This window comes from Aythya marila, assembly GCF_965140915.1.
Source record: "Aythya marila genome assembly, chromosome: 1".
Lineage (NCBI taxonomy): Eukaryota > Metazoa > Chordata > Aves > Anseriformes > Anatidae > Aythya > Aythya marila.
In genome coordinates, this window is record NC_139042.1 from 143,990,095 (window position 1) to 144,002,733 (window position 12,639).

General features: G+C 43.5%; 1 protein-coding gene across 2 annotated transcripts in view; it reads right to left on the reverse strand.

The window, feature by feature from the left end:
• The window catches only part of TMTC1 (transmembrane O-mannosyltransferase targeting cadherins 1), a 155,872-nt gene that overhangs the window by 61,807 nt on the left and 81,426 nt on the right, over positions 1–12,639 (reverse strand). For both annotated transcript variants that reach the window (XM_082770617.1, XM_082770616.1), the window contains one exon: positions 3,975–4,096. In XM_082770617.1, coding sequence (XP_082626743.1) covers positions 3,975–4,096 — 122 coding nt within the window. The remainder of the gene's footprint in view (positions 1–3,974; positions 4,097–12,639) is intronic.

Genomic DNA, 12,639 nt, shown 5'->3' on the forward strand with positions numbered 1-12,639 from the left:
GAATATAAAAAGGGAAAGCTTTCAGGTGATACGCTAAGTTCCTGAAAAATATAGGCGAACTTTTTTTTCTGGTTGCTGGCTTTCTTGCAGATTGACAGACACTGAACCAAATGTCACACTGTATTAATAGAGCAGTGGTCTCATCTTCTACTATTATTGGGGTTTGCAACATCAACTTTTAACAAACTGAGGAGCTGGTGAAAAAAAAAAATGACAGCAAGCCGTAACTCTCTCTGTTGGGAAAGAGTAACAGTGCACTCTGCAACCCACTCCTTGCAATAAGCGAGGCAAGTGAGCTGCCAGAAAAGTCATGTGGGTACTGCTGGGTTGCCTATTGCTTTCATATGGGTGGCTCTCCAAGTCAGAAATTTGGTTGATTTGTTGGTTGATATGAGCTTGTCAAAAGCACCTTCAGACATCTAGCTACAACACAGCAGCCCAGCCAGGGCCACTGCTAGCAGAGCAGCGTAAAAGATGAGGAAAATAGAAATTGCTCCCCTAGGACAGGTCTGATCCTATGAGGCAGAGAGCAACCCCAGCTCTGCTACTAAGTCAGTAGGGCTGGCAGCTCCTGGATGGATGGCCCCAGAGGCTGCAGTGCCCCTCCTGTTTCTCCATGTGAAACGACAGGAGCTAGTGCTCCGGGGTTCAAGTTCAGTGAGACAAATGGCTCACGGCTCAGAATAACTGGATGCACAAAGTTGTTCCTGATTTTAAAACCATTAGGTTGTATGTGGCCACTGCAGATATGCCGCATGCATAATTGCATCTATACTTTAAAGAGAGGTAAACCTGCTGTGCTTTGAGTCTTTCACTGATCCAGCTATTTATTTTGATGTTTTCTTGAAAACTGTGGCCTTTGGAGCTGGATCCTGCCCACCTCTCCCAAGGTACACACTTCACATCATTAGCCCTCTTGAAAACAAGCTTTCTTACCCTTTAAGATAAGAAAACAACAACCAAAAACACAGTTTGAAGTTTAAAGACAATAAATTGATCTCCTATGAAAATTTTCAGGCTTAAGCAATATTACTTTTTAAAGTTCTGATTTAAACAACTAAGCACTTGTAACCCTCAAATGAAAACTAAATACAAGCAATATTTACTCCAAATACTGCTGTTTTGCTGAAGCCAATTAAAGAAAACATTCAGCCAGGTTGACTTATCTCATATCCCTCTCCCCTGAGGCATGGCTGCAGACAGAAAGGGAATTGTTCAAAATAACCCATCAGCCTCCAGAAGGCAAGGCCCAGCTGTATAATTAGCCATTGAGCAAAAGGCTTGTTCCTTGTTCCTTTCCATTTACAACATCTTTTACATAAATCTTTGGGTCCTTACTCAATTTTTATTGAAAGCAAAACGCTTGACATTTTGCTCAGGTAACTACCGAGCAACACTGAATTAGGACTTCAGGCTGTGACATATATACACAAGCGTGTACAACCTTAATAGCCACAACTACTAATAAAAGGCTGCTACTTGAAGCAGAGGTAGAAAAGCACCTTCTACCATAAGCCCAGAAACACAGGTCACCAGGTTCTTGCCATCTGACTCCGTACTTCTGTCTAAATGAAGCTGAATGACCACCTCTGAGCTGTAAACTGAATTATATAGAAGAAATGGCAAGGCATAGGAAAAGCACTTTTCAAGACATAGAATAAGAAAACTGCCAAAGGCTGTTCTAAATAAAGAACACGACTCCTTACGAGAGCCATCACTATTAAACTGCCACATTCCCGAGGAAGGGAATAAAACATCATCATTTGATTTCTGCCATAGTCAGGAATGCTCACAGAAGCCCTCCTCACTGCTCGTGTTGTTTTGAACCCAGAGGATTCAAAGAGAGCTTATTTCTTAGTAACTGAGCCAAGAAATCAGCTCTCAAGATCCTTTGGCTGGAAAGTGCCCCTTCAGCAGCGTTTGTGGTACCTGCCCTCTCCTGTTAGCTGTGGGGTTTTTGCCTGCCAGTCTGGGTTAAGAGCAAAAAACACATATTGCAAAGCAGGGCATGAGTGATCTGAGCAAAGCAGAAGACCCAAGGACTCCAACACAGGTTAGGTCTAGAGAAATTATTTTATCCCCCCCACCTCTGTTTTCCTGCCTGAAAAAAAAAAGGGGGGGGGTAACTATCAATTACCTATTTTGTAGGTCATATATTTGCAATGCCAATAGGGAGATGAAAAGCATTATACAAACTATATGCGCACATGTTAAAGCTGACTAATTTTCTCTGTGCAAACATCTCCCTTTTTCTTCTTCATTGCCCCTCCTCTCATTATATCAGCAGTCTCATCTGGAGGAGGACAAGGAACTGCTGACAGCTGAAGTATTTTCCGCAGTTGTTCTTTTGAGATTCAGAAATGCAACCACTCAACACAGCCTTGTGTTCAGCTGACTGTTCCTTAATAGCTTTGCGCTTTCATGTGTCTCCTCATTTTCTGTTACATGAATTTAAAGCAATCTGATTTTCAAGTTAATTTGAAATGATGCAAGATCCATTAGCTGAGGGTATCATTTGCAAAATAACTTAGAGGGACAACTTTCACTCTCTATACTTCCAGGTATACTCCCACCAGACAAAAGCAGGGCTAGTGATGTGAATAAAAGCAGTAGGATTTGACCCAAAAAGCAAGTCAGTATACAGCAGAGCACAGAGACATAGCCTATGGAAAAGGCTTGTAGTAAATGCAACAACCCCAGTTTTACACCAACAAGCAGTCCTTTTGTGATAATACTTACACAAATGATTGTCAGAATAGGCAAAGGCTTTGCAAAAGAAAACCTATAAGTGCATTTTTCTAGGATTTTTGGAATTACACGAACTACAGTGTAAAGAGTGGAATAAAATTATTGTTTTAGTTATCACAAAGCAATCTGAAGTGAAATTTAGGGCTATACTTTGTTGACAGCTCCACAAGGACAGCTCCCATTAGAGGTAACAGGAGCTGACCCTCTGCACCTGCAGGTAGAATTGGGCCTACTGACTGGTGGCATTCAAGAACGACTGTTTATGCTCATGGCTGGAAAAAGCTTCAAGGGCACAGGCAGCCCAGAGAGGCTGTGGAGTCCCTATCCTTGAAAATACTCTAAAACTGTCTGGACAAAGTCATGAGCAACCCGCTCTAGGAGGCCCTGCTTGAGCAGGGGGTTGGACCAGATGACCTCCAGAGGTCCCTTCCAACCTCAGCTGTTGTTTGATTCTGCAAAATGGGCACCTGCCTGGTGCATTTTGGATAAATGTCCTCTAACTACCGCTGTAGCCACTGGTCTGGATACTGCGTAGGTGTCAAAGTAATGCCTCAAAGCTGTCCTTGAATAAAAGAAATGGGAAGACTAAATCAACACTTGTTAAGAGGCTGGAAACTGGAGGAAACCCTGAGGCAGATGCTGAGGGATGGAGGAGGGGCTGGATTTTTCTCACCCTCTTCCACAACTGCAAATCCTCCACTCATAGATGTGTCTGCATACAGGCAGAAGGTCAGGTACATATTCCACAACTCAAGTCAGCAGCCTTTTAAGACGGCAATACTGTCATCTCTGTTTTCACCAACCACCTAACGTAGAGAGGAAGCTGAGCAATACCACAATAAAAATGACAGGTTAACTCTTCAGACGCTGTCCTTAAGGTAGAGACATTGACAATTGATAACGCGAGTTGATAATGCTTTCAGAAAGACTGGTGGGGAACAATCCTCAAGAAACAACACCTCATCACTGTATTCAGCTGTTTCAAACCCATCAAAATCTGTGTTGAAAAAAAATAAATGAATTTGGCTAGCTTTACTCTGGACAAGCAAGCTGCTGTCAAATGACTATAAAATCCCTCACACTGTCATGCCAAACCTCAAAGGCAGAGAGCATACTGACTACCAAAATAATGTTTGAAGTATTGCAAAAGGGAAGAAATAATCTTGTCTGCTTTTAGAAAATGGGATGGTGGTCTCATTAGAAAGGAATTCAATTGCAATAGTTACCTCGGCATGTAAAGGACTCGCTCTGCCACCACAAATCCCACCCTGAAGAAGAGGTTGCTGGCTGGGATGAATGGGAAAACCAGGAACAACAAGCCAACCAAAACTTCTTTATGTTCCAGTTTCTGCAATAACACAAAATTAAACAAATATCAACTAAAAAAAAAAATCCAATTTCATTCACCACTAAATTTCCCCTTTCCTTCTGAGATTCTTATTCACAAAAAGAAGCAACTCAGGTTAATGTTTGGTAGTTTTGCATTTAAAGAAATTATTTCAGGATACTGTTTTTCCGTATTTGCATACCGTCTGTACATCTGCTATGTCCAGAAAGTGCAAAAACACTGATGACAGGATGTATTATTGTCACTATCTCTTCCAATGTCAGTTCTATTGTATGCAGCTCTCCTGGGACGCCACAGATAGCACCTCAGAGGCACTCCATATTGGTGATAGTGTGAATGTATATATTAACATGTCCATCACAATATGGCCATATGAAAATATACAAGTGCATATTGCACACAGACTGTGGTGTGCAATCCTAAGTGTTTATAAATGAGGAAAAGCTGTTCAATCAGTCACATTTTATGTACAGAAAACTAGCCCCAAATGGCACATTAATGCAGTCATTTCATCCCTTTCGAGACAATACGTAAACTTGAAATGGTACTTCCTCACATGAGGTCTCTGTGTTCATACAGAGCTGGAAATTTGAGGCTTACTATATATTAAAGCTAATGTCTTTCACTTAAGCTCAGTTAATGCCCTTCACTTGAGCTCACTTCAGCATTGCTCTTTGAGGAGAAATCTCATTGCCACATGCAGTTTACAACTGATCTGCATGGCTGCCACAAAGATCTCAGGATGCAGTTAACCACCAGCAGCCTCTGTTCCCACCACAGAAAGAGCAAAGCCTCCATAGGCAAGTTGAGCTTCACTATTAGCTCCACCCCAAGATGTTGAATCACTTTGTGTTTCTGTTGATCTCAAAGGATAAAATCAGGCTATCCAAAGGGTAGTACTAGGTCTGTAAAATCATCCAGCCAGGCATTTGTGCTTTCCTGCCCTGCCTGCAATGCTGCTGTCTCATCAGTCACCACAGCGCCGTTCTGCATCCATTTACAGAAGTCTCGCTTTGTCACATTTAGAAACAGATGCAAGCAGAGTTGCTTAATGGTTGTAGGACTGTCTAATTGTTTTGGGCAATTTCTCAACTTCAGAGAACAAATTGACTTACAAAGCTTTAGCTGGGGGGGGGCCAAATTTAGAAACATTAAATGAGATTTTTGAGTAGAGGAGCAGAGTCCAGTCAGTGATGTGGGGCCAGGCAGTACAACCTGCCTTGCTTTTGCACACCTAGAGACTGCAACACCAGGTACCACTGGCCTAATCCATGGCTGAAATTCAGAAGTCCCAGCATTATAATCCTGTTCTGTGGAAAAGACAATGAACATTTCCTGTGGGCACAAAACACAAGGGTACATTTTAGAAGGCTAATCTGGCACACAGCCACGTATCAACCCACTACAACTACAGGACTGAATCATTTATACATACTAAGCACATTTACTGAGGACAGGATCTCTCTTTTCTACCTTTAGCCATCTGAAAGCTGGCCATTTAGGCTGGACTTAGTATCTAATCTACTGCTTTAGTCAATGAAAAGCACACGTGGCAGGTGACTAAGCATCCTAAGGGACTACAGTGCTGCTACATCACGCACCCGCTGCAGGGTCTTTGTTCCCTCAGGCCTAGAGGAATGTGTTTAGGTGGTTCAAATTACATCTGCTCAGAGAGTGTGATGCTATCAAGGTTGCCCAGAGGTGGACCATGGTGCTGCCTCAGCTGTCACACAAGCAAGAATGACAAGCAGTACCCTTGTATCTTCTCAAACACACCAGCGGCACATTACTTCTCACATCCACTCAGCAGTACCCTTCTCGCAGACTTTACTTACCAGTTTGCATTACCAGGTTTAGCCTGTTTGGTGAATGCTCTTTGAGAAAGAGATACCACCGTACAAGCGTGGATGGTACCAGAAACCGTTTAAAAGAAGAGGAATAAAAGGTAGATTGACTTTCACCTAGATAAAAGTCAAGACTGAGTCTGAATGCTGTAGATATACTTGCTACGGAAAGAAAACTAAGTTGGAAGAATGTTTTAGGAAAATAATCACTTTCTGAGGGCAACTTTCCAACCAGTACCAACTTCTTAAAAAGGTATCAGCAGTCCTGCACTGCAAAGAGGTTACACATTGAGCATTTGTCCCCAGGAATGAAGGGGACCAACAGACTCTCCCCCTCAGCATTGGGGTCCCACCAAGTAGAGTGTTTGGAAACCCCTGAGTAAAAAAGGACCTGATGTTGCTTTAAAAGAGAGTCTTTCCACACCTAGTGAACTGCAGGTTCACAAAAAAAAGTGCACTGACTTCCCCTGGACTGAAGAAGAAACAAGAGGCAGGGAGATAAAGAATTCATTTCTCCAGGCACTTTTATTAATACCCACTTTAAGCAGCACCACAATTACCTGCCTGTCGTCTACTTTTTCAGTGCATTTAAAACACAGTTACTACCGCCTTCCTGCAGTCACAGCAAAAGCTAAAATACATTACTCCCACAGCTCAAACTGATACCAATCCATAAAGCTGATGAGCAGAGGTACCCAGCGATGCTCATTTGGGCTTGTAATTACAATGGAATTGGACAGAAAAAAAGAATGGATTAAAAATTATTTCTCAACTCTGAATGCAGCAAATTACCAGTCCTAGCTCAAAAAAAACTCTGGACATGTATTCTATTCCTCTCCTTCCTCTTGACACTACTTTCCCTTCCCACCTTGTCTGGCCTAATTTTGGCGCCCACGTGCTGCCATCACTCTGCCCCACGAGTCTGCCAACAAAGACCCAGAGGCACAAGAATGTACGTTGGGCCAGAGGGTGTGCATGGCTAATGCAGAAAATGTTCCCCACGACACACTCTTGCTTTAAAATGAGCCAGCTATCAAATAGTTCCCCAGTTGTTGTTTGTTAAATCAATAGCTGGGGAGGCAACCTCTAGTTAACCTCTCTGGGAAGGACACGGTGTTACTCAAGGCTGCAGCGCTGCAGATAAGCGAAAGAAACTGAAAGCTGGGGAAAGACAAATAAAACCTGCACATCCAACACGAAAAGGGAAAATGTGGGAATTGGCCAGGCTGAAGGAGAAAACAGTACTGTGGGCCTTTTCTCCCCGCACAACAAGTCACAGCTCTGGACTAATGTCATTGAAGGCTGCCAGCTCAGTCCCTCCGGCGGGGCTCCCGGACTGGAAGCAGCACTCATGGAAAAGCAGAATCCTCTGTGGCGCCACTGCCTTCTGAAACGAGACGTATCTGGCAGCTGGCAGAGCCCTTTTTAAAGCATTCAGTTCAGGCAGAGGCTTTTGTTAAGTCCAGGTCCTTGAAGGCCTTTAAGTTTAAGGGCACTGGACTGAGCATTGTTTGGTTGCGTTTAAACTTTCCCATTTTTAGGAACGTGAGGTCAGAGTTTATAAACCCTTTATTTGGAGCTGCTCTAGCCCTGTGTGTCAACGTGGTACCCTACCCAAAATAACAAAGAGGTTATTACTTGTTTTAGGGGGAAATGATAAGATTTGTCTTTGTTATTCTAAAACAAATGCACAAAACAAAAGAAACGAAACCCAATGGATCTGTGACTTCTGTTCTGTCAATGGGCCCAGCCAGGCTTCGGCTGGCTTTGTGCTGTGCATGGTCTTGCTGGCGAGCCACTGGGTCAAACTGTTGAGCTCGTCCCACACTCACTCCAGAGCTGGGTTTGGGTTTCTCTCCTCCACCCAGCCATTACCTTCTCCAAAACTTGTAAGCACGCTTCTTGTACCTGACACCTTCATGCCCTGCTGCTGTGCCCTGCCTGGGAGGCCTGGCAGTAGGATCTGCCATCGAACACAAGCTGTAGGAGATTGCCCTCCATGTTTTGGTGAAACAACAAAGACAACATGTAGCTTGTTACATTTTTCAAAATGATTTGGTTGGTGACTTACTGTTTAATTACTCTGGTCATCTGAGCCACTTATGAGACAGCTGAGCTAAAGGTGGCAGAGCCAACATATTGCGAGTGCCCAGAGCAATAGGAAAAGCTTTTAAAGGGCTAAGCAGTGCTGCTTGTCTTTTTTTTTCCCTTAAAATAAAAAATCAGGGACTGAAATTACAGATCACTCCACTCGTTTTACAGAAAGGCAACTCCTTCCATCTCAAAAATAGTGCTTTCTCTGGGAAATATTACTTTCCTTGCTACCTGCCATACAGATCTCTGGACCAAAAAAAAAAAAAAAAAAGTGTATTCAAATTAATCTTAGAATGATTTTAAAAATATTAAAAGCCAACCAACTTTAAAACAGATTAGCATTTCTTACATCAGGTAGTTTGGTGGGAGTTTTCAAATTCACATCTACCTGGAATTACAATTAGGCATTCATTATACTGTAACCAAAATCAATAAAGAAGAATTTTTAACCCTGCTACTTTTACCCTGCTACTTTTCATGCGTTTATCAAAGAACTAAAGAATTTGTGCCTTCCCCCAGATGGAAGATGAAATGCCGTCACACTGTCTCAGACAAAACAGAAAAGAATCATTTCCAGGTCAAAAACCATCAACACAGCAATAAATCTCAAAAATTGCTTCCTTGGCAATTTGGAAGAAAAGGAAGAAAGTCTAGAGTTTACAACTGAAAGAGCTTCCACGGTATTACTCATAAGACATATTCCTGAGCTACAAATAAATATCTTTTTACTACTGTTACACTGCAAGTCTTCTGCAAGCCATAGCCCACTAAGTACAAGTACAGGATGTACACAGACTGCTTTGAAATATCTGTCATAAACTATGGACTTGCATAAGCAATTCTCTACCTTTCCCATTAAGAAGGCACGGTCTGAGGTGCCAGACCCATCAAGCCTTACAGCGTGATGGTGGGACTCAGGTTCACGCTCCCTGGCACCTCCAAGAGCTGAGGCATCCAGGAGCAGAGCTGCAAGGACAGCCTTCCTCCTGGCTCAGGGAAGACAGCAGCTGGGCAAACAAGTGCAAGCAAATTCAGTTCTGTTACAACCTGAAGAGGTTCTGAAAGTGCTTATACATGCTCGCCTGTTCAATGAGAAGGTGGAAATCAAATGGGTTTAATTTCTTCCTCTCACAGCTTATTTTGAGAATGAGGCAAGCGTCACCTCTCCACCATTTAGACCCAACAGCTCCACAGAATAAAGACTTCCTTCCTACCAGAGGCATAAATCACCCTCTGCCAGGGAGCTCCGGATGGTCTATCACAGCCAGCGAGATGTTATGCTTGGAACATCTGGCTGCAAGTGCAGAGAAGCTGGCATCCAGGAAAGCTGGCAGTGCATGACTGCGTGACAGCAAGAAACGCTACTGCACATTTTCAGACGCTTGCAGGCCTGGGAGGTAAGCACATTACCCATGAAATGAGACAAAGATTCAAAGGAGCTCCAAGCCTATCTGCAGATCACAGACAGGATTATAATTCTTCAGAAGAATTCTTCTTGTTCCTAAGAGCCATGTGCAAGTGCTTAGTGCAGACCGCACACAAAATTAATTCACCTACTCCTGTTGTATCTGTCGCTCACGAAGCCACGAGCAGCTTGGCAATGTGACGCCTCACCAGCTTGTGCAGGCCACTGGTAGCATCTCACACGGCATGAGGTCAGCATCTACAGCATCTACTCTTGCAGAGTGTTAAAGATAAAGGGATTATTATTAAAGGGATTCTGTAGAAGCATGTCAAATTCACCGTGCATTCATGCATAAGTGATAAAAAGCAAACTTCAGCTCATCAGGAAGCAGCCCTAGGGACTCGCTCTGCCACAGGAAGAAGTGGCTGTTGATGGAAAGCCAGCAGGAGCAAACACTGGGCGCTCCCAGTCCCACCTCTCTGATGCAGGCACAGACCGAGAGGTGATGACAGAGCTGTACAGTGCCCCAGGTGCCATCAGCATGGTTTTCTTAAGGTCACCGGCAGAAATCAGGACGGGACACGTACATCTATCTTCTGTGGCCAAACAGGAGGGCACTGGGGAGCTGTGACTGTTTCGCTCAGCTGCCTGAACAACCAGTGCCAAAAGTCAGGTGTCAACAGATGGTCTGAAAAATGCAAACATTTGGTAAGGCAAAGGTAACTGCCCAGCTTCAGAATTGGCTCTGACTCTGGGCTTAATCAGCTTGCTCCCACAAAAAGGAGACACAAATTCTGTAATCACCACAATTTATCAGGAGTTTTATCCTTTGGCCTCATCCAAAAAATTAAAATTTAAAAAAAACCAAAACAGTAAATTGGTATCTTCAGTAGTGCCAGCTGCATGAATGCCAGGCTTAGCAAGTCACTGTCTTTCCTGAAAATAACTCAGTTTTCCTTGGTGACCATCTAGTTCTGATAAAATCACCTTCAGCTACTGCTGACTAGAATTGAACAAATTTTATACTGCACTGATAGTCCGAAGCCGTGGAGATTTCCAGTGCTGTTTTGACCACCAGTGCTGACTATTAACCATCTGACATGCTGATCCTTTTTCTAATATTTGGCGGCAGCAGCAAAAACTACTTTCCAGTTCAGCAGCAGGAGGATCTGTTCAGGAGCTGGTACGCAGGCAAACAGAAACCAGTCAGAAACAGATTCAAAACCTCTGGAAGCATCACTGGCTCCCTGATCAGGGATTATCTGAAAAGAAATCCTTGGCACATATATCTGGGACTGTCCTGGTGAGATCAGTCACTTCCTGTTTTCAGAAAGAAGCAGGTTCTGGTCCCTACCACTAGGTAAAACCGAGCGTGTTTTTTCAGAAATGTTGAAAGTACCAAAAAAATCCATCCGTGGAAACAGTAGATGTTCAGCAGCTCTGAAAATCAGGCTCTCAATTATGGATTAAAAGCAGAAAGCAGTCCTTTTCCAATTCCATTACCCACAGCAGGGCACAGAATTATATTCCATTAATATTTCATCTTTCATTTCTCTATCCTAACATAAAATTTTGATATTAACTATTTTCTTTTCCCCTGTACACCTCAGCTACCCATGCATTCAGCTGTGTGTTTACAGTATTTCTTACCCAGCCTTCTCAAATCCCCTGAAGAAATACATTCTTCTTCCCAGCCCCTAATCTCTGCACCTCCTAATACCACATCAGGAGCTGATCTGAACAGGATACAGGAGCACGCGCATCCTTAAAACAGAAGTGGAACATTCCAAAAGGAAATACGGAACTCAATCAATTGCTCCAGGAATTAGAAAAACTGCTTTTGACCTTGTGGTTGTTTTTTTCCTCTTCCTTTTTATTCTGTGACTGCAGATTGCTTTACTATATGGGGGAAGAAAAAAGAAAAAAAAAAAAGAGTAGCTATAATTTAAACACATGCACACTGCTTGCAGTGTGTACAAGCACGATCTTTGGAAAAGAAACTGTTCGTGGTGGGTTTGTCCTTAAAGAGGTAGCACTGAACAAGAGGATCCTATTAAAATCGCACAAGAGTTTGGCTCCCTAATGCTTAGCTCAGACAGCTAAGAGCAGCAAGCATCATTATCACCCTCAGCTATGAATTTCTTGGTCCTCATTCTACCTACCTTTTCCTGCTTACCCCTGCTATTGTGCCTCTCCAAAACCATTCAGCTCTAAGTGGGCCTTGAAATACTAACTCAAACCAGAAGGAGAACACGGTGGCAAACAAAAAGACTGTCTCTGAAAATACAGCAATTCAGTGCTGATAAGCTGAGCACGGCACAAGTAACTATCCCTGTGAAAGGCACCTGCCTAGTGCGGCAGACTCCTGCAGGAGTTAAGAGCCCATTTGGTGAGACGCTGAATGTCTTCATGGGGAGAAAAATCAGAGCTGCTTCAGCCATGGCTGTATTTACTCAGAGTACCCCACTCCAAACCCTTTATTTTCAACCATCGACCGAGAAGAAAAATCTGACAAAAGGTATTTTGGCAGTTCCCGTGTTTGCTTTTTTAATGCAGGGCAGCAATCACATACAAACAGGGTAAGGAAGGCTGCTTCTTTGGCTTGAGCTCGTTGGCTGGCACCGCGAGCACGCCGGGAAGGCTTTGGTGTGCCTGCAGCCCCAGCGGGGATCCTCAGCTGATCCGCTCGCAGCATCCAACGGAGCAGGAGGGCAGCCAGTGAAGCGAGCAGAGCTCCTTCACGGGGCTCCCCCCTTCCTGCAGCTCTCACCAAACAGAGTCTTTCTGGCTTATTACTCTCTCCCCGAAGCAAACATTAACAACAGAAGCAGCACCGAAAAACCTCACTGCTACGGATTAAGAACATCAGTCCTGACCTTCTGTATGTGGAAGGAATTCAAGTGGGCCCTCAGGAAAATGAAAGCAGGATTTATTTTAAATGGACCTTTTATGGAAATGACTGTGGTTTCCAGCTCGTCAGATACACTCAGTCGATAAATAGCCTTATTCACCTTGCTGTGTCTTTGAAGCAGGTATTGTTCTGCGAGTGTTGTGGCATATGAATTTTGCAAGGCACAGTTTCTAACGGTGCCGTTACTACTGCAGAGCATTATGAAAGGCTACTGTTCCCCAGAAAGGTCCGTAAGCTGGGATTTATTAATGAAATGCCAAACCTGGGAAACCAGGCAAAGGTCTCAGGA